This window comes from Elephas maximus, chromosome X (assembly GCF_024166365.1).
Source record: "Elephas maximus indicus isolate mEleMax1 chromosome X, mEleMax1 primary haplotype, whole genome shotgun sequence".
Lineage (NCBI taxonomy): Eukaryota > Metazoa > Chordata > Mammalia > Proboscidea > Elephantidae > Elephas > Elephas maximus.
In genome coordinates, this window is record NC_064846.1 from 123,792,854 (window position 1) to 123,816,134 (window position 23,281).

The 23,281-nt window shown below is 42.4% G+C and overlaps 1 protein-coding gene across 2 annotated transcripts in view; it reads right to left on the minus strand.

Moving 5' to 3' along the window:
- Positions 1 to 23,281, minus strand: part of ZNF81 (zinc finger protein 81) — a 135,710-nt gene that overhangs the window by 84,068 nt on the left and 28,361 nt on the right. For both annotated transcript variants that reach the window (XM_049871279.1, XM_049871278.1), the window contains exon 2: positions 17,821 to 18,066. In XM_049871279.1, coding sequence (XP_049727236.1) covers positions 17,821 to 17,892 — 72 coding nt within the window. In that variant the 5' untranslated portion in view covers positions 17,893 to 18,066. The remainder of the gene's footprint in view (positions 1 to 17,820; positions 18,067 to 23,281) is intronic.

The window sequence follows — 23,281 nt, forward strand, 5'->3', positions numbered from 1 at the left end:
CTAACATCTTGTCACCAGATGGCTAGACCTGTTACCAGGTATATGAGCCTAGAAGTTCATTCACTTTTCTTGTATGGATTCAGTTCAGGTTTCCAGGTAGTTGGTCATCAAGTGTGCGGTACAGGCATTGTCCTACAGTCTTAGAGGGGCATGGGTGATTGTCGTAGGTACAGGTATCCTGCTGCGGCATGGGGTCATGCTCTGAAAAGGCAGGGGGCTGATAACTGCCCTCCGAGTGTCTGTGAGGAAAGCATGTCCTTGTTCCGTAGAGGGTACAGTGGGTGGGTTCTGCAGTTGGACCGTGGGCACCCAACGCTTTTGGTTGTAAGGACTGGGAGGTATAACTTATCCTTGGACCCCTGTCGCGAGTGGCTAGGTGACATGGGTGGAGCCACCAGTCCTTAGGCCCCTGATGTGGTTAGGGGAGGACCGTGTTTGATAGGCAAAGCGGTGTCAAAGATCATACACCCACCTCTCCACCGCAGAGCTGCAACAGTTGCAATCTGCCAACAAATGCCTATTCTCCTGAAATGGGCCCACACAGGTCCATGCAGGGGTGAAAGGTATTCGAAGTCCACTGACTGTGCCTGGACAGGAGCTGCTTCAGTACTGAACTCCCCAGCTTAGCAGAGCTGGCAGATTATCTCTTCCCCCAACTGTGAATTTATTCCTTCTCCAAGGCTGGAAAAATGCCTCAGGGCATGCAGCAGGACCTATCACAGGCCCAGGGAAATCCATAGCCACCAAAGCCAGCTTGGTGGCTGGGGGCGTGGTAAAATAAATGCAAGTACTTAGCTTTTGCCGAGAGTGCCATTCTTCTCTGGTTCCAGAGGTGTGAGCTGGCCGTGTGGCTCGCTGTCTCTCCCTGAGGAAACCACGTCCAGAACGCTACCGCCAGCCCCACCGCGGTCGCTCCAGAGAATGCTGCCTGACGGTTCCTGGCAATTCATGTCTGGCAACTTGTTGCTGCTTCTGCACCATCTCTAGCTCCCTCGCCACTCATTCCATTTTCTAACTTTGCCTTTGATGCTCAGGGCTCCTAGCTTGTCATATATGTAAAATTCTTTCATTTGTTTTTTCAGTTCTCTGTCGTAAGAAGGGTCAACACATGCGTCTGACTGCTCTGCCATCTCGGCCCCTCCTCCTTGATTATATTTTGTACAGAAAGTAAAACAAGAAAACAGTAAACTTTCTGAAAGAGAAAGGTAATCAGAGACTTAACACTACCAACAATTAAACTAAATTATAACACAGAGGAATCAGAATCATAAAGATTACGACTATGAGATCAATGGAATAGACTGTTTTGGAAAGACACCCAGAGTTATATAACAACAGTTATATATGCTAATGTAGTACTGCAAGTTAGGATGTGCTCCCCCAGAATGAGGGAGTAAATCAAGAAACAGAAAGACACAGAATCAAGGAAACAGAGTATCTGACATAAGACAGAGGTGGAAAGGGAATTTCGTGGGAGATGGTGAAAGGAAGACACAAGGTAATAGCTATGTGTCAAGCCAAGCAAGCAACCAGTCCAGACCTCAGCAAGTCAACAAGCTCTAGGAGAGACTGATTCTAGGAGAAGACATTGATGCCCAGGGTTGAAACAAGCCCCACCTATCAGTAGCTGTATAAACGTGGGCCAGTTAATTCTTCTCTATGCCCCAGTTTTCCCCCCTATAAAATGAGAATATAATGGTACCTACTTCCTAAGGTTTGTTGTGAATTCCTAAGGTTGGTGTGAAGGTGAGTTAACATATGTAGAGTTGATATAACTGTATCAGGGACATAGTAAACATATGAGTGCTTGCAATTATTATTGCCATGATGATTGTATGATATTTGAATATATGAAAAGAAGATTTAAACACCCGGGAAGAATTAAGAGTTGAATTAATGACATAAATCCAGATGATAGATAAATAGATGTAGTAGACTTCCAGCCAGCATGGTGCCACAGGCAGAAGCACCACGCTGTCCCTCCACAGCAAAGATCCGAAAAGCTAAGTAAAACAGAGACAAAAGTCATTCCTGGAACCTGAAGTGTCAGATAAAGAGATAAAGAACTCAGTCCAGAACCGAATGGAATAAGAAACTGACAGAGGACAGAGAGTGAGGAGGGATACGTGCAGAGGGCCCCGTCAGCTAATGCAGCAGGGATCTGCCATCTTGGACTCCTGCCAGGGATTGGCAGACAGGGAGCACAGGAAAGCAAATTCTCAGGACTCCCAGCAGGAGACAAAGCACCTGGTAACCAATGATACACGCTTTCCCACTCACCATTCTCTCTCCGCTGCTCTACCTCTGAGCTTCCTGGCTGGCTGCAGTGGCTAGGCCGGCCAGGAAGTGCAGTGGCTGTGCCGCTTAGATTCGCCCCACCCATGGTGGAGATCAGCGGACAGGGAGTACAGGAAAGGAGCTTCACAAAGTTCCCAGAAGGAGACAGAGCACCAGGTAATGAGCGATATACGCTTTCCTAACCTCCTCCTTCTCCCCCCTCTTCGGCCTCCTCTGCTTCCCACCAGCCGCAGTCTCCAGGCATGAAGGCAACTGCTTTGATCTCAGGCTACTTGGATTCGCCCTGCTCACACTGGCTGGGCCACTGAGCTGGTGTTGGTTCTTTCCGTCTCTTGGATTCTTCTGTGCCTCCTACCACCTCCCTCTCCTTTCTCTGGAACACCTGGCTCAGTGTGCCATCTTTGCTTCTTCTTTAAAGGCTGTGAAGCCACGCTCTACTAGTGAACCACTCCCCCAGCCTGTGACACCACACTGGTGGGATCCCTGGGGCTTTTTTGTTCTTTGTTTTGCTTTGTTTGCTTGTTTTCTTTTTCTTTTCACAGCTTCAGAGCCCCTTTTAGCCGGACTGCACTGTATGGCTTAGGAGCTAACCCCCCAACCCGTGCAGCCACATGGGTGGGATCCCTGGGCACATTTCTTTTTTTCCTTTCTCACTTTTTCCCTTTCTGTCCTTCATTTCTCAGTTCTCGTCTCTCTACACTTATCTTCTTTTCCTGTCTCCTGAATACCTGGTGCTGTGTAACATCGATACCCCCCTAGCCAGGCTATACTTTGCAGCCTGGGAGCAACTTCTGTGGTCTAAGCAGCCCCACAGGTGGGACTCAGGATTCCTGGAGGCTTTCCTTTTTCAATTTTTTATCTAGTTCTTTTTTTTTCTTTTTCCCTTTTTCACTTTTTTTTCCCTTTTTGCTTTTCGCCATTTCTCAGTTTCTCATCTAACCACTCAAACAGCAAGCTCCTTTACCACTCTTATTTTTTTCTTTCTTTTTTTGCTTCTTTGTTTTTGGCTCCTATTTCTTTCTCCTGTCTCTCCTCTTTTCCATACCCCTATTAGCTTAACACATCACAAACTCCTCCCTCTTTCCTGCCTATGTGCACTGTGCACTGAACATCACATGCCCAAGCAGCACAGGCACAGCCTACTGGAACTTGCCCAGCACTGATCATGGCCCACCCTGTTGGCCCTAGTACAGGCTGCAAACAACTAGTCCCAACCCCTCCCCTTCTGCTGGACCTGCCCTGCTGCACCACAGCTGAATGACTGGCCCTGCCCATTGGAAAAGGATGGGAAAAGTATCATGACTACAGAAGAGAGGATAACAAAGAACACACAGCCCGCCTAATCAGATAACCCAATAAGACAAAAAAGCACGACGAAAGAAACAAATCTATAATCAGGAAATGAAGAAAAGAGCTACTAAATGACCGGAAGACAGCAGACAATATCAAAACGTATTTTAAAAAAGGACACAATAGATCAAGTAGGCGTCCCAAATAAAACACCAGACGGCTTCCCAATAGGAAAAAAGGCACTAGAACTACCACACAGGGAATTTAAATCCCTAATATTAAGAGCAACCCAAGAGTTGAAGCAAAAAGCACACAAAAATGAGGAAAAAACAGACAAATTTTTGGAAAAGGCAGACAAATACACGGAAAATACAGATTAAAAAAAGGAACGATTCAGGAAAGTAACGATACAGGAACAAAATGCCAAAATAAATTCACAACTAGAAAATATACAAAAACAAAAATTAGAAACTCAAAAGACAAACAACAAGATTTCAGAAACAAAGTCATAAAAGGGCTAAGGGGCAGGTTTGAAATGATGGAAGACAGAATCAGCGAAATTGAAGGCAAACACTTACATACAACACTGAGGAAAAATCAGAACAAAGAAAAATGAAGAAACTCTGAGAATTATGTAGGATAAAATCAAAATCAAAATTTGTGAGTGATATCATTCCACAACAGGGACAGAAACGGAAATCACAGAGAGGATCACTGAAAAATTGCTGACAGAAAACTTCCCTAATTTGAACGATAAAAAGCTGACCATCCAAGAACCTCAACAAACCCCATATAGGATAGACCCCAAAAGAAAATCACCAAGACACGTCATAATCACACTCACTAAAACCAAAGACAAATAAAAATTCCTGAGAGTAGCTCGAGAAAAAGAAAGTCACATATGGAGGAGAAACAATATGACTAAGCTCTGATTCTTCAGCAGAAACCATGGAGGCAAGAAGGCAATGAAATGACATATATGAAATCTTGAAAGAAAAAAAAATTGCCAACCACAAATAATATATCCTAGAAACCTCTTGTTCAAATATGATGGTTAAATTAGGACATTTCCAGATAAACAGAAATTGAGGAAATACGTAAAAACCAAACAAAACGTACCAGAATTACTAAAGGGAGTCCTTCAGTCTGAGAACAAACATCACACCATAGCCTGAATCTAGGACGCAAGATTGCACCAGCCAGATACCAACTTAGGAAATGAACTCTCAAGGACTATCCAAAACCAAACCAATTTCAACACGGAACCAAAGAAGTTAATTTGCAAATGACAAAATCAGAACAATAAAGACAAGGAATAAACAATATAGGTAACGAACAGTCTAATGGAGAGGAAGGTAAGGCAATACCAAGTAATAACAGACTGGTTCAAACCTAGGAAGATAAGGGTACATTCCAACGTAATGACAAAGAAAGTTAACAAGCCTACTCATCAAAATAAAGAAGAAAAACATAAAATCTCAATAAAAACGAAATCTACAAAAACCAAAGAAACCTAGAAACAAAAGGAACTCAGCACAGGAGAATAAGAGGAACAAAGAAAATGTTGTTGTTGTTGTTGTTAGGTGCCGATGAGTCAGTTCTGACTCATAGCGACCCTGTGCACAACAGAACGAAACACTGCCCGGTCCTGCGCCATCCTTACAATCATTGTTATGCTTGAGCTCATTCTTGTAGCCACTGTGCCAATCCACCTCGTTGAGGGTCTTCCTCTTTTCCACGGACCCTGTACTCTCCAAACTACGTAAGACGCAGTCTCGCCATCTTTGCTTCTAAGGAGCTCTCTGGTTGTAATTCTTCTAAGACAAATTTGTTCGTTCTTTTGGCAGTCCATAGTATATTCGATATTCCTTGCCAACACCACAATTCAAAGGCGTCAGCTCTTCTTCGGTCTTCCTTATTCATTGTCCACCTTTCACACGCAAGTGATGCGATTGAAAATACCATGGCTTGGGTCAGGCGCACCTTAGTCTTCAAGGTGAGATCTTTGCTCTTCAACACTTTGAAGAGGTCTTTTGCAGCAGATTTGCCCAATGCAATGCATCTTTTGATTTCTTGACTGCTGCTTCCATGGGTGTTGATTGTGGATCCAAGTAAAATGAAATCCTGGACAACTTCAATCTTTTCTCCATTTATCATGATGTTGCTCATTGGTCCAGTTGTGAGGAGTTTTCTTTTCTTTATGTTGAGATGTAATCCATACTGAAGGCTGTGGTCTTTGATCTTGATTAGTAAGTGCTTCAAGTACTCTGCACTTTCAGCAAGCAAGGTTGTGTCGTCTGCATAACGCAGGTTGTTAATGAGCCTTCCTCCAATCTTCATTACCCATTCTTTTTCATATAGTCCAGCTTCTTGTATTGTTTGTTCAGCATACAGATTAAATAGGTATGGTGAAAGAATACAACCCTGACGCACAACTTTCCTGACTTTAAACCAATCAGTATCCCCTCGTTCTGTCCGAGCAACTGCCTCTTGATCAATGTAAAGGTTCCTCATGAGCACAATTAAGTGTTCTGGAATTCCCATTCTTCGCAGTGTTATCCATAGTTTGTTATGATCCACACAGTCGAATGCCTTTGCAGAGTCAATAAAACAGAGGTAAACATCCTTCCGGTATTCTCTGCTTTCAGCCAGGATCCATCTGACATCAGCAATGATATCCCTGGTTCCACATCCTCTTCTGAAATCGGCCTGAATTTCTGGCAGTTCCCTGTCGATATACTGCTGCAGCCGTTTTTGAATGATCTTCAGCAAAATTTTGCTTGTGATTGATATTAATGATACTGTTCTATAATTTCCACATTTGGTTGGATCGCCTTTCTTGGGAATAGGCATAAATATGGATCTCTTCCGGTCAGTTGGCCAGGAAACTGTCTTCCATATTTCTTGGCATAGACAAGTGAGCACCTCCAGCACTGTATCTGTTTGTTGAAACATCTCATCTGATATTCCATCAATTCCTGGAGCCTTGTTTTTCACCAGTGCCTTCAGAGCAGCTTGGACTTCTTCCTTCCTGATCATATATCACCTCTTGAAATGGTTGAATATTGACTAATTCTTTTTGGTATAATGACTCTGTCTATTCCTTCCATCTTCTTTTGATGCTTTCTGCATCATTTAATATTTTCCCCATGGAATTCTTCACTATTGCAACTCGAGGCTTGAATTTTTTCTTCAGTTCTTTCAGCTTGAGAAACGCCAAGCGTTTTTGGTTTTCCATCTCCAGCTGTTTGCACATGTCATTATAATACTTTATTTTGTCTTCTCGAGAGGCCTGCTCAGTTCTTTTACTTCATTAAGTCTTTCTTTTGCTTTAGCTGCTCGACGCTCAAGAGCAAATTTCAGAGTCTCCTCTGACATCCGTCTTGGTCTTTTCTTTCTTCCCTGTCTTTTCAGTGACCTCTTGCTTTTTTCATGGATGATGTCCATGATGTCATTCCACAACTCGTCTGATCTCTGGTCACTAGTGTTCGATGTGTCAAATCTATTCTTGAGATGGTCTCTAAATTCAGGTGGGATATACTCAAGGTCATATTTTGGCTCTCGTGGACTTGCTCTGATTTTCTTCAGTTTCAGCTTGAACTTGCATATGAGCAATTGATGGTCTGTTCCACAGTCGGCCCCTGGCCTTGTTCTGACTGATGATATTGAGCTTTTCCATCGTCTCTTTCCACAGATGTAGTCAACTTGATTTCTGTGTGTTCCATCTGGCGAGGTCCATGTGTATAGTCGCCGTTTATGTTGGTGAAAAGGTATTTGCAATGAAGAAGTCTTTGGTCTTGCAAAATTCTATCATTTGATCTCCGGCATTGTTTCTTTCACCAAGGCCATATTTTCCAACTACTGATCCTTCTTCTTTGTTTCCAACTTTCGTATTCCAAACACCAGTAATTATCAATGCATCTTGATTGTATGTTCGATCAATTTCAGACTGCAGCAGCTGATATAATGATAAAGATCTTCTATTTCTTCACCTTTGGCCCTAGTGGTTGGTGCGTAAATTTGAATACTAGTCGTATTAACTGGTCTTCCTTGTAGGCATATGGATATTATCCTATCACTGACAGCGTTGTACTTCAGGATAGATCTTGAAACATTCTTTTTGACGATGAATGCTATACCATTCCTCTTCGAGTTGTCATTCCCAGCATAGTAGACTATATGATTGCCCAATTCAAAATGGCCAATACCAGTCCATTTCAGCTCACTAATGCCTAGGATATCCACGTTTATGTGTTCCATTTCATTTTTGACGATTTCCAATTTTCCTATATTCATACTTCGTACGTTCCAGGTTCCGATTATTAATGGATGTTTGCAGGATGTTTCTTCTCATTTTGAGTCGTGCCACATCAGCAAATGAAGGTCCCGAAAGCTTGACTCCATCCACATCATTAAGGTCGACTCTACTTTTTTTCTACTTTGAGGAGGCAGCTCTTCCCCAGTCATCTTTTGAGTGCCTTCCAACCTAGGGGGCTCATCTTCCAGCACTATATCAGACAATGTTCCGCTGCTATTCATAAGGTTTTCACTGGCTAATGCTTTTCAGAAGTAGACTGCCGGGTCCTTCTTCCTAGTCTGTCTTAGTCTGGAAGCTCAGCTGAAACCTGTCCTCCATGGGTGACCCTGTTGGTATCTGAATACTGGTGGCATAGCTTCCAGCATCACAGCAACACAGAAGCCCCCACAGTACAACAAACTGACAGACACGTGGCGGAAGACAATGTTAGCACTACAAAATTACAGCAATAAACTCACACCTATCAAGAAATACAGTGAATGCAAATGGACTAAATACACCCATAAAGAGACACACAGTGACAGAACGGATAAAAAAAACAGGATCCATCAATATGCTGTCTACAACAGGCACACCTTAGAAACAAAGATGTAAATTTTTTAAAAATCAAAGGATGGGAAAAAATATATCAAGCAAATAACTACCAAAAAAGAGCAGGAGTGGTGTAGGATAATGCTATTCAGCTATATGCATCCCCTCCCTAATGAAATAAGCTTTGCTCTTTTCCAAAGCATGCTGGGAATGAATTTGGGATGGCCTCAGGCTAAGGTACAGGGCCAGGAGTGACATGACTGGGCCAGCAGCCAAGGCCGAGGAATGCCTTAGCAACAACAAGGAAAACATCTGGGCCTGGATGTGAAGTCCCTGGGAACACTGACTACCCAAGGACATGGGAGAAAAACAATGAGCCTTGGTCCCAACTGGAATGGTATATAAGCATGGGTCCCTTGCTAGGTGGTTGCAGAAAATACTCCAGCGGGCTGCCACTGGAAAGCAGCTGCTTGCCCATGTCAGTAAGTTTCCCTGAACGTATGAATCTGGAACGGGCTATGTGTCAGTTCGGATTATGTGCCAGGACGCACAGTGAGGGTCTTTCCTTGCTGGGGCTGTCCCCCGACAAGTGGCAGTACTAATCTCACATAAGATAGACTTAAAAAAATCCACTACAAAGGACAAAGAAGGACACTATATAATGATTAAAGGGAGAATCCATCATGAAGACTTAACCATAATAAACATCTACACACCCAATGACAGGGTTCCAAAACACATAAAACAAACTCTAACAAGACTGAAAAGAGAAATTGACAGTTCCACAATAATAGTAGGAGACTTCAACACACCACTCTTAGCAAAGGACAGAACATCTACAAAGGAAACACAACAAAGATACAGAAGAGGTAAAGAGCACAATCAGCCAACACGATCTCATAGACATATATATATAACACTCCACCCAACAGCTGCAAAGTACACATTCTTTTCCAACGCACATCAACATTCTCCAGAATAGATCATATCTTAGGCCACAGAGCAACCCTCAACAAAATCCAAAACACTGAGATAATACAAAGTAGCTTCTCTGACCACAATGCCATCAAGGTAGAAATTAACAACAGGAAGAATGAGGAAAAAAATCAATTACATGGAAACTGAATAACACCCTGCTTAAAAACCACTGGGTAACAGAAGAAATCAAGGATGGAATCAAAAAGTTCCTAGAATCAAACAAGAATGAAAACACATCATACCAAAACCTTTGGGACACAGCAAAGGCATTCCTCAGAGGTCAATTTACAGCACTAAAGAACACATCAAAAAAGAAGAAAGGGACAAAATCAAAATGTTACACAACTTGAACAAATAGAGAGCACCAAAAGAAGCCCACAGCCACCAGAAGAAAGGAGAGAATAAACATCAGAGCAGAAATAAATGAAATAGAGAACAAACAACAGAAAGAATCAACGAAACCAAAAGTTGGTTCCTTGAAAAGATCAACAAACCACTGGCCAAACTGACAAAAGAAAAACAGGACAGAATGCAAATAACCAAAATAAGCAACGAAATGCGGGACATTACAACAGACCCAAGTGAAATAAAAAGGATCATAACAGAGTATTATGAAAAACTACACTCCAACAAATTTAAAAGCCTATAGGAAAAGGACAAATCTCTAGAAACACACCACCTACCCAAGCTAACATAAAATGATGTTGAAAATCTGAACAAGAGAAGAGATTGGAAAGGTAATTAAAAAACAAAACAAAACAAAAAAAATGTCCTGGCCCAGATGGCTTTACTGGAGAAATCTACCAAACATTCAGAGAAGAGCTTACAGTAGTACTACTCAAACTATTTCACAACACAAAAAAGGAAGTGATATTTCCAAATTCATTCTATGATGCCACTGTAACCCTGATACCAAAACAAAGCAAAGACACCACAAAAAGAAAATTACAGACCAATATGTCTCATGAATATAGATGCAAAAATTCTCAACAAAATTCTAGCAAACAGAATTCAGCAGCATATCAAAAAAATAATACACCACAACCAAGGAGGCGGGGCCAAGATGGCGGACTAGGTAGACGCTACCTCGGATACCTCTTGCAACAAAGACTCGGAAAAACAAGTGAATCGATCAAGTACATAACAATCTACGAACCCTGAACAACAAACACAGATTTAGAGATGGAAAACGAACAAATACAGGGAAGCAGCGATTATTTTCGGAGCCTGGAGCCAGCGTCCCAGTCAGGTAACCTTTGGCGCCCGATTTAGGGCAGAGCCCAGGGGTGCTGACGGCGCAAACAAGGGGCCCAGCCCTACCCCCCTGAACTCACGCCGGGAGGGGGCCCAGGCGGTTCGCGCGGGCGGCGTGGTGATGCAGCCGGTGGGAGAAGTCCCCGGGAGGCAGTGACTGGTCTTGGAGCTGGGAGAGCAGCGTCCCAGCCGGGGAATTGTGCCGCTGGGATTTTGACTGGGTGCTGTCATGGCACAAGCACGGGAAGCTGCTCCACTCCCCTGAACTCACCCCGGGAGGGGGCCCAGCAGGTTCGTAGAGGCGGCACGGCGACGCGGCTGGCGGGACGAGAAGTCCCCGGGAGGCAGCGACTGATTTTGGAGCCGGGAGTAAAGCGTCCCAGCAGGGGAACCTTGACGCTAGGATTTGGACTGGCAGCGGGTGGCTTCAGAGGGCCAGACCCCCGGGGGCAATCTCCACACAGCCAGCACACATAGGCGACACGCCCCACGGGAATCTCAGATATAATAGTCATTCCAAGCAAGACAAGCAACTCTGCCTATATTCTGAGGTGCTGCTCTCCTATCTCTCTGATCCCTCCCCCACCCTCCCCAGGCGGCTGCATTAACATTGGAATTGCATGAGCCAGAGGGAGAACGGCTCCGGCTCTGCGGCAGCTTTGCTTCCCCCCCACCTTTTTTTTTTTCTTTTGGTCTTTTCCTAACCCACTCTTTTGGCCTGAGAGAAGGAACAAACAAAAAAAAAACCCAGGGACCAAAAATCCACCCCTAATTGGACTAAAAACACAGAACCAGCTACAGCTAAGAATATATGATCCAAATCTCAGACTTTCATCCTTACAGGGAACAAGGTGGCGGTTATAATCCAAAGGCAATTCTGATAGGGATCTGACTGTATTTTTTTTTTAGCGGATTTTCTGGAAAAACTAGTTTCCCAGTCATGGCTCGGAGACAGCAGTCCATATCAAACCACATAAAGAAGCAGACCATGACAGCTTCTACAACCCCCCAAACAAAAGAATCAAAATCTTTCCCAAATGAAGATACAATCCTGGAATTATCAGATACAGAATATAAAAAACTAATTTACAGAATGCTTCAAGACATCACAAACGAAATAAGGCAAACTGCATAAAAAGCCAAGGAACACACTGATAAAACTGTTGAAGAGCTCAAAAAGATTATTCAAGAACATAGTGGAAAAATTAATAAGTTGCAAGAATCCATAGAGATACAGCATGTAGAAATCCAAAAGATTAACAATAAAATTACAGAATTAGACAATGCAATAGGAAGTCAGAGGAGTAGACTCAAGCAATTAGAATGCAGACTGGGACATCTGGAGGACCAGGGAATTAACACCAACATAGCTGAAAAAAAATCAGATAAAAGAATTTAAAAAAATGAAGAAACCCTAAGAATCACGTGGGACTCTATCAAGAAGGATAACTTGCGGGTGATTGGAGTCCCAGAACAGGGAGGGGGGACAGAAAACACAGAGAAAATAGTGGAAGAACTCCTGACACAAAACTTCCCTGACATCATGAAAGACGAAAGGATATCTATCCAAGATGCTCATCGAACCCCATTTAAGACTGATCCAAAAAGACAAACACCAAGACATATTATCATCAAACTCGCCAAAACCAAAGATAAACAGAAAATTTTAAAAGCAGCCAGGGAGAAAAGAAAGGTTTCCTTCAAGGGAGAATCAGTAAGAATAAGTTCAGACTACTCAGCAGAAACCATGCAGGCAAGAAGGGAATGGGACGACATATACAGAGCACTGAAGGAGAAAAACTGCCAGCCAAGGATCATATATCCACCAAAACTCTCTCTGAAATATGAAGGCGAAATTAAGATATTTACAGATAAACACAAGTTTAGAGAATTTGCAAAAACTAAACCAAGACTGCAAGAAATGCTAAAGGAGATTGTTTGGCCGGATGACCAATAATATCAGGTACCAGCACAACACAAGGTCACAAAACAGAACATCCTGATATCAACTCAAATAGGGAAATCACAAAAACAAATTAAGATTAATTAAAAATATACTCATAACAGGGAATCACGGAAGTCAATATGTAAAAGATCACAATAATGAAAAAGAGGGACTAAATACAGGAGGCATAGAACTGCCATATGGAGAGTGACACAAGGCGATATAGGACAATACAAGTTAGGTTTTTACTTAGAAAAATAGGGGTAAATATTAAGGTAACCACAAAGAGGTATAACAACTCCATAACTCAAGATAAAAGCCATGAAAAATGTAACGACTCAACAAACATAAAGTCAAACACTACGAAAATGAGGATCTCACAATTTACTAAGAAAAACGTCTCAGCACAAAAAAGTATGTGGAAAAATGAAATTGTCAACAACACACAAAAAAATAATACACCACAACCAAACAGAATTCATACCAGGTACGCAAGGATGGTTCAACATTAGAAAATCAATCAATGTGATCCACCACAAAAATAAAAGGAAAGAACCACACGATCATCTTAATGCTGAAAAGGCAATTGACAAAGTCCAACACCCATTCCTGATAAAAACTCTCAATAAAATACATATAGAAGGGAAATTTCTCAACATAACAAAGGGCAACTATGCAAAACCAACGGCCAACATCATTCTCAATGGAGAGAGGCTGAAAACATTTCCCTTGAGAAGAGAACAAGACAAGGATGTCCTTTATCACCACTCCTATTTAACATTGTGCTGGAAGTCTTAACTAGAGCAATAAGGTAAAAAACAGAAATAAAAGGCATCCAAATTGGTAATGAAGAAGTTAAATTGTCCCTATTTGCAGATGATATGACACTATACTTAGAAAATCCAAAAGGCTCCATGAGAAAACTACTGGAACTAACAGAAAGATTCAGCAGAGTTGCAAGACAAAAGATAAACATACAAAAATCAGCTGGATTCCTAAAAGCCAATAAAGAGAACGATGAAAAGGAAATCAGGAAAACAATACCATTTTTAATAGCCGCGTAATGGACTAAATTGTGTCCCCCAAAAATATGTGTCAACTTTGTTAGGCCATGATTCCCAGTATTCTGTCATTGTCCTCCATTTTGTGATTATAATTTTATGTTAAGAGGATTGGGGTTCGATTGTAACACCACCCTTACTCAGGTCACCTCCCTGATCCACTGTAAAGGGAGTTTCCCTGGGGTGTAGCCCACGCTACCTTTTGTCTCTCAAGAGATATAAGGACAGCGAAGCAACCAGAGAGTTGGGGACCTCCTACCATCAAGAAAGCTGCACCAAGAGCAAAGCGTGTCCTTTAGACCCAGGGACCCTGCGCCTGAGAAGCTTCGTGACCGTGGGAAGATTGAGGACAAGGACCTTCTTCCAGAGCTGACAGAGAAAGAAAGCCGTCCCCTGGAGGTGATGCCTTGAATTTGGACTTTTAGCTTACTTTACTGTGAGGAAATAAATTTCTCTTTGTTAAAGCCATCCACTTGTGATATTTCTGTTATGGCAGCACCAGATGACTAAGACAAGCCCCTAAAAAAATAAAATACTTGGGAATAAATCTAACCAGGGATATAAAAGACCTATACAAAGAAAACTACAAAACACTACTACAAGAAACCAAAAGAGATCTACATAAATGTAAAAACATACCATGCTCACGGATAGATAGACTCAACATTGTGAAGATGACAATTCTACCCAAAGCAATTTGCAAATACAATGCAATACAGATCCAAATACCAACAACATTCTTTAAAGAGATGGAAAAACTTATCATTAACTTTATATGGAAAGGAAGAAGCCCTGGATAAGTAAAGCACTACTGAAGAAGAAGAAAGTAGGAAGACTCACACTACCTGACCTCAGAACCTACTATACACCTACAGTAGTCACAACAGCCTGGTACTGGTACAACAACAGATACATTGACCAGTGGAACAGAATTGGGAACCCAGATGTAAATCCATCCCCCTACGGTCACCTGATCTTCAACAAGGGCCCAAAGTCCATCAAATGGGGAAATGACAGTTTTTTTTAACAAATAGTGCCGGCAAAACTGGATGTCCATCTGCAAAAAAGTGGAACAGGACCCATACCTCACACCATATACAAAAACTAATTCAAAATGGGTCAAAGACCTAAATATAAAGCCAAAAATTGTGAAGTTCATAGATGAAAAAATAGGATCAACACTACAAGCCTAATACACAGCATTAACAGGATACAAATCACAACCAACAACACACAAGCTCCAGAGGATAAGCTAGATAACTGGGATCTTCTAAAAATTAAACACTTGATGCTCGTCAAAAGACTTCACCAATAGAGTAAAAAGAGAACCTACAGACTGGGAAAAATTTTTGGCTATTACAAATCAGACAAAGGTCTAATCTCTAAAATCTACAAGAAAATCCAACACCTCTACAACAAAAAGACAAATAATCCAATTAAAAATGAGCAAAGAAAATGAACAGACACTTCACCAAAGAAGACATTCAAGCAACCAACAGACACATGATGAAATGCTCATGATCTCTGGCCATCAGAGAAATGCAAATCAAAACCACAGTGAGATACCATCTCACCCTGGCATTGCTGGCATGAATCAATACAACAGAAAATAACAAATGTTGGAGAGGATGTGGTGAGATTGGAACTCTTATGCACTGCTGGTGGGAATGCAAAATGATACCAACTTTTTGGAAAACAATATGCCGCTTCCTCAAAAAGCTCGAAATAGAAATACCATATGATCCAGCAATCCCACTCCTCGGAATATATCCTAGAGAAATAAGAGTCGTCACATGAATAGATATATGTATACCCATGTTCACTGCAGCATTGTTCACAATATCAAAAAGATGGAAACAACCTAGATGCCCATCAACAGGTGAATGGATAAACAAACTGTGGTACATACACACAATGGAGTATTATGCAACATCAAAGAACAACGATGAATCTGTGACGCATCTCATAACATGGATGAATCTGGAGGACATTATGCTGAGTGAGATAAGTCAATCACAAAAGGACAAATATTGTATGAGACTACTGTAAAAACTCATGAAAAGGTTTACATACAAAAATAAATAATATTTGATGGTTACTAGGGAGGGGAGGAGTGGGGTGGGGATGGAAAAACACACAATAGACAAGCGGAAACATTGGCGAAGGGTAAGGCAGTATACAATACTGGGGAAGCCAGCACAACCTGTACAAGGCAAGGCCATGGTAGCTCCATAGCACATCCAAGCTCCCTGAGGGACCAAATTGCTGGGCTGGGGGCTGTGGGGACCATGGTCTTAGGGAACATATAGCTCAATCGGCATAAAAGAGCTTACAAAGAATATGTTCTACATTCTACTGTGGTGAGTAGCGCCTGGGGTCTTAAAAGCCTGTGAGTGGCCATCTCACCCCTTTGGGAGCAAGGAAGAATAAAGAGGACTAAAGTTACAGGGGAAGGACTGGTCCAGAGGACTAGTGGACCACATCTACCATGGACTTCACCAGACTGAGTCCAGTACAACTAGATGGTGCCCAGCCACCACTGCTGACTGCTCTGACAGAGATCACAATAGAGGGTCCCAGACAGCGCTGGAGAAAAATGTAGAACAAAATTCTAACTCAAAAAGAAAGACTTGCTGGCCTGACACAGACTGCAGAAACTCTGAGAGTATGGCCCCTGGACATCCTTTCAGCTCAGTGGTGAGGGCACTCCTGAAGTTCACCCTTTAGCCAAAGACTGAACAGGCCCATGGAACTAAACAAGACTAAAGGGGTACACCAGCCTTGGGGCAGGGACTGGAAGGTAGAAGGCAATACGAAAGCTGGTAATAGGGAACCCAGAGTTGAGAGGTAGAGTGCTGACAATGTCATGGGATTGTTAACCAATGTCACAGAACAATGCATGTACCAACTGTTTGATGAGAAACTAGTTTGTTCTGTAAACCTTCATATAAAGTTCAGTAAGAAATAAAAATTAGAAAAAAAAAGAAGACAAGGAGAAATAGGCAAACTTTAGAACAGTTACTGAGCTAGGTCCATTACAGTGTCCAGCCGAACTTTCATTTTAGGCCCTTGTGGCAGGTATTTGCTAATCCACGTATCCAGGACCACACAGATGGTATTGACAGAGTTGAGTGTATTGACTAGAAGCCATGCTGTTTTCATTATATGCTATTACTTCATTTTTGAAGCAGGCCTTGTAACAGTTTTTACAACTTTTTCTCAAGCCCTTGGGCCAACTCATTTTTTGTTCTGACTCTATTAAATGAAACAGACACATTAAAAAAAATAGATGTAGATATACAGTAAAATAAACAAATGACTAAGCCAGAAAATTATTAATTCCAGGGAAAAAATTATGCAGAGATAGTAATCATAGCATGGATACTACACAGATCAACTTTAAATACAGATTCATAGTCACAGTAATAAATACTGACCATGAATTTGCCCAAAACAATGATATACCTATCTTAGGAGCATGAGGTTACAGAAAATGTGTATGTGAGAGGGTTATATGGAAAAGCTAAATTTCCATATTTTATAGTGGAAAGACAGTATATAATGCTCAAAACTGAAAAAGAAGAAGGAATCTGTTTTAAAAGATTAAGAATTATTAGGAGAACCTAGGTGGCACAAAAGTGCTGAAATCCACCCAGTGGCATCTCAGAAGAAAGATCTGGCAATCTACTTCCAAAAGATCACAACCATTGAGAGGGGGAAAATTAAGAGGAGCTGGAACCTGGAGTGGGGTGGGGAACAACACAGAGACTTTTTTTTTTCTGTAACAAGACTTGAAGATCTATTTGACACCTTTTTACCAGTAGCTAAACTAAAAACTAGTTGTTACAAAGTGGTAAAAAATGTTCACAAAAACATACAAAATAATAAAGGGTTGTTAACCTTAATATTAAAAAGATCTCTTTAAAATACATAAGCTAAGACAAATAGATAAATAAATCAGCAATAGACATGAGAAGGAAATTCATGAAAGGGAATTAAATGATCAGTAAAAATGTGGGGGCAAAATTATCGTGCCTGGTAAACAAAGTAACACAAATTAAAACAACAATGAGATACTATCTCTCATTTAGGCACTGAAACTCTGAATGAAATTCTGCCCCTGGACTCCTCTTCCTTCTCCTCACCTCACAGGAGTTACCATGTCCCCCCGCAGACAGGGCCAGGGATCTCCGGGTTGAATGTCTGTTAGCGGACATGTTCACGCTGGACCTCAGGCTTCAATCTCTCTTGCTGACAATGCCACTCTTCCCAGGAGCCCAAAGCTTGATGGGAGTCTGTGAACTCAGTTGGAGGTACTGGGGTCAGAAGGAAGATCCTGTAGCCTTCACTAAGGAATCTATTCCAGGGCTTCCACAGAGACTCCAAGAAATCTGGAAAGACAATGTCCACATGGTCAGAGTCATTCAACATTTGCCCCACAAACACTTCCTGGGGGCACCAAAGTACCGTTCATTGAACTGGATACCGTGAAGTAGAAAAAGTTCAGAAAAAACTTTTTCTAGTTATTAGTAAAAACAGAATATGTACAACTTAACAACAAAACAACTAACAACCCAGTCAAAAGATGGGCAGAGAACTTGAACAGACATTTCACCAAAGAGGATATTCAGATGGGCAACAAGCACAAGTAAAGATGCTCAAGATTAGCCATTAAAACCTGTTGCTGTTCCACTTTGAAGAGTGGAGTCTGGGGTCTTAAACACTAGCAAGTGGCCATCTAGGATGCATCAATTGGTCTCAACCCACCTGGATCAAAGGAGAATGAAGAACACCAAGGACACAAGGTGATTACGAGCTCAAGAGACAGAAAGGGCCACATGAACCAGAGACTACCTCATTCTGAGACCAGAAGAACTAGATGGTGCCCGGCTACAACCGATGACTGCCCTGACAGGGAACACAACAGAGAACCCCTGAGGGAGCAGGAAAGCAGTGGGATGCAGACCCCAAATTCTCATAAGACCAGACTTAATGATCTGACTGAGACTGGAAGGACCCCGGTGGTCATGGCCCCCAGACCTTCTGTTGCCCCAGGACAAGAACCATTCCCGAAGCCAACTCTTCAGACATGGACTGGACTGGACAATGGGTGGGAGAGGGATGCTGGTGAGGAGTGAGCTTCTTGGATCAGGTGGACACTTGAGACTATGTTGGCATCTCCTGCCTAGAGGGGAGATGAGAGGGTGGAGGGGGTTAGAAGCTGGTGAAACTGACACGAAAGAGAGAGTGGAGGGAGAGAGCAGACTGTCTCACTAAGGAGGAGAGTAATTGGGAGCGTGTAGCAAGGTGTATATGGGTTTTTGTGTGAGAGACTGACGTGATTCGTAAACTTTCACTTAAAGCACAATAAAATTAAAAAAAAAAAACTGTTGCTGTCAAGTCAATTCCAACTCATGGTGACCCTACAGGACAGAGTAGAACTGCCCCATAGGATTTCCAAGGAGCGCTTGGTAGATTTGAATCGCCGACGATTTTGTTTAGCAGCCCGTTTTGGTTAGCAGCCATAGCTCTTAACCACTATGCCACCAGGGTTTCCAGAGTAGCCATTAGTGAGATGCAAATTAAAACCACAACTATCACCTCATCTCTACTACTACAACAGCAATGATTAAAAAACAGAAAACAGGTGTTGGCAAAGTTATGGGAAAACTGGAACCCTCATCCATCCATTCCTGGTGGGAATATAAAATGGTACAGCCACTACTGAAAATGGTTTTGTCATAGATTGAATTATGTCCCCCCCAAAATTTGTGTATCAACTGGGCTGGGCCATGATTCCCAGTATTGTGTGGTTGTCCTTCATTTTGTGATTGTAATTTTATGTTGAGAGGATTAGGGTGGGATTGTAACACCACCCTTACTCAGGTCACCTCCCTAATCCAAGGTAAAGGGAGTTGCCCTGGGGTGTGGCCTGCACCACCTTCTATCTCTCAAGAGATAAAAGGAAAGAGAAGCAAGCAGAGAGTCAGGGGACCTCATACCACCAAGAAAGCAGTACCAGGAGCAGAGCTCATCCTTTGGACATGGGGTCCCTGTGCCTGAGAAGCTCCTCAACCAGGGAAAGATTGAGGACAAGGACCTTCCTCCAGAGCTAACAGAGAGAGAAAGCCTTTCCCTGGAGCCGACACCCTGAATTTGTACTTGTAACCTACTAGACTGTGAGAAAATAAATTTCTCTTTTGTTAAAGCCATCTACTTGGACTATTTCTGTTATGGCAGCACTAGATGACTAAGACAAGTTTCCTCAAAAAGTTGAATACAGAACTATCATAAAGCAAAAAACCCATTGCTGTCAAGTCAATTCCAACTCATAGCAACCCTATAGGAAGAGTAGAACTGCCCCATAAGGTTTCCAAGGAGCAGCTGGATTTGAACTACCGACCATTTGGTTTGCAGTCGAGCTCTTTAACTACTGCACCACCAGGGCCCCTAGAACTACCCTATGACCCAGTAATCCCAATCCTAGGTATATGCTCAGAACTGAAAGCAGGAACACAACAATTTTCACAACAGCCAAAATGTGGTAACAACCAAAATGCTCATCAATAGATGAATGGGTAAACAAAATGTGGTATATACACACAATGGAATACTACTCGGCCATAAAAAGGAATGTACTACTGATGCATACCACAACATGAACCTTGAAAACATGCTGAGCAAAATAAGTTAGTCACAAAATGACAAATACTATATGGTCTCACTTATATGAAACAAGCAAATACATACCCATTAAAACCACTATCATGAAGTTGATTCTGACTCATAGTGACTCTGTAGGACAGAGTAGAATTGCCCCATAAGGTTTTCTAGGTTGTAATCTTTATGGAAGCAGGCTGCCATATCTTTCTCCTTTGGAGTAGCTGGTGGGTTCGTACCAATGATCTTTCAGTTAGCAGCGGAGTGCTTAACCACTGCACCACCAGGGCTCCCCAAGCAAATATATAGAAACCAAAAATGTTAGGGATTACCAAGGATGGGAGGTAGGGGAAAAGGGTGAGTTTGCTTAGGGGGCATTGAGTTTATGTTAGTGGCGGTGGGATAATTTGGTAAAGGATACCAAGAATGGTTGCACAACTTGAAGAATGTAATCAATGTCACTGAATTATATATATGCAGAAATTAATGAACTGGTATGTGCTTTGTTGTGTATATTTTCACCACGATAAAAAAAGAAAAAAAATAGAATATAAGCGTGACCTTGAGATTTGGACTAAAATTAATAAAGGTTTGAATTCTAGCTCCATCACCTTTTAGCTGTGAGAATATGAAGACATTTCTTCAGTTTTAGTTCCCAAAATGGACCTAAACTATCTATCAAAACAGTTTGTGAAAATTAAATGAGATAACGTTTGCAAGGCCTTAAGCCCTGAACTAGCACAAATAAATACTGTTTTCTAGTGTCGGGGCCTGTCTACATTCAGGAGGAGGGATGTTAATCAAAATCAGCACAAAGCTGGTTCCTATGAGGTAGAGGTCAGACATACCACCATTCTACACCTTTTTCACCACTTCTGACACCAGCCATCTCCTCCCCTCACCACGGCACTTCTCTACTGGTTCAATAATTCGTTGTAGTGAGGAAGCAGCCATCTAAGACGCATAAATTGATCTCTACCCACCTGGAGCAAAGGAGAATGAAGAACACCAAAGACACAAGGAAAATATTAGCCCAAGAGACAGAAAGGGCCACATAAACCAGAGACTACATCAGCCTGAGACCAGAAAAACTAGATGGTGCCTGGCTACCACCGATGATTGCCCTGACAGAGAACACAACAGAGAATCCCTGATGGAGCAGGAGAACAGTGGGATGCAGATCTTAAATTCCCGTAAAAAGACCAGGCTTAATGGTCTGAGACTGGAGAGACCCTGGTCATGGTCCACAGACCCTTTGATAGCCCAAGATTGGAACCATTCCTGAAGCCAACTCTTCAGGCAGGGATTGGCCTGGACTATAATAAGATAGACAATGATGCTGGTGAGGAGTGAACTTCGTGGCTCAAGTAGACACCTGAGACTATGTGGGCGACTCCTGTCTGGTGGCGAGATCAGAAAGAGGAGGACAGGAGCTGGTTGAATAGACGCAGGGAATACAGGGTGGAGAGGAGGAATGTGCTGTCTCATTAAGGGGAGAGCAGCTGGGAGTGCATGGCCGAGTGTGTATGGCTTTTTGTATGAGAGACTGACTTGATTTGTAAACTTTCACCTAAAGAACAATAAATAAATTTTAAAAAATCATTGTAATGGCCACACAGAACTCACAGACCATATTTATGATTATGTGGTTTATTAGGGAAGTAACAGGCTACAACTTGGGCTCAGGACCAACTTGGAAGTAATAGGACACAATTCAGGAGACAGGACACAGTTCTTCAATCAGAACAGCTTTCAACCAAGACAGCACTCAGCTTCTTCTCAGCTGTGCCTGCAGGCAACCGGTCCTTCTGTTGGCTGTTCCCACAAGAAGGCCTTCCCTTGGCCATGCCCACTGGCAGGCTTTCTCTCGGCCACGCCCACTGTCAGACCTTCTCTCAGCCTCTGCCCTGATCAGGCAAGTGTTATAGCTCTTTAGCTCTGCCCACAAGTGTCCAAAACACCCCACTCTGCTAGCAAGGCTCCTGCCTGAAGGCACTCAGCTCTCTCTTGTTCCGTGGGTCAGCAAGCCCACTGCAGCCACCTCATGCTGGTCATCGTGTTCCCACTGCTCATACTGCTGCCACCATTTCTCTACTACTGGGCTCTGCTGTGGCTGCTGAAGTTTCTCACCATCTCCAGGGTTACAGCTCTTTCTCTTCTGTGTCTAGGAGGTTCTCAGTGCAGGGACCCAAAGGATGTGATCCACTCCAGGCTATTCTTGATAGTAGTGGCGCTCCCCCCTCAACCTCTGTGTGATTGGCCCTTATATAGGCCTATTCTTTGCCAGCTTCAAGGCACATTCCTCCCACCAGGACCACAAACTGACCAATTCTCTTGGTAGACCAAAGTCACTCAATTTGCATAGTCCCATCCAATTCTCACAAGGTCATTAAATCCTATTGGGTGGTTTTATGTACCCTATTTGCATAGTATACTGACCAATCCCTTTCAAGACTGTGGCCCAGCCAACCATTTTGACAGAATTATAAACCCATTGCACTACAATTACATATTAGCAATTAGTATTACTACAAGGAACCATGTAAGATGCAAAAGTAGGTAACTCATTTAATTTGCACAGCAATCCTGGTGTTACTATAACTATTATTATTTCCATTTTATACATATAGAAACAATGATGATAAACTTAGTAACGATAAGTCAAACCCAGTCTGCCTTACACAGGAGGCTCAAGATAAACATGGTTCTGCTTTATGATTGTTGAAAATGTGACTGTGAATTTCAAATTTCTTGAAACAGAAGAGACATGTCATAAGGAAAAGGCTAACAGCCTGGGTGTCTTAGTTATCTAGTGATGCTATAACTGAAATACCACAAGTGGGTGGCTTTAACAAAGAGAAATTTATTTCTTCACAGTAAAGTAGGCTAAAAGTCCAAATTCAGGGTGTCAGCTCCAGGGGAAGGCTTTCTCTCTCTGTTGGCTCT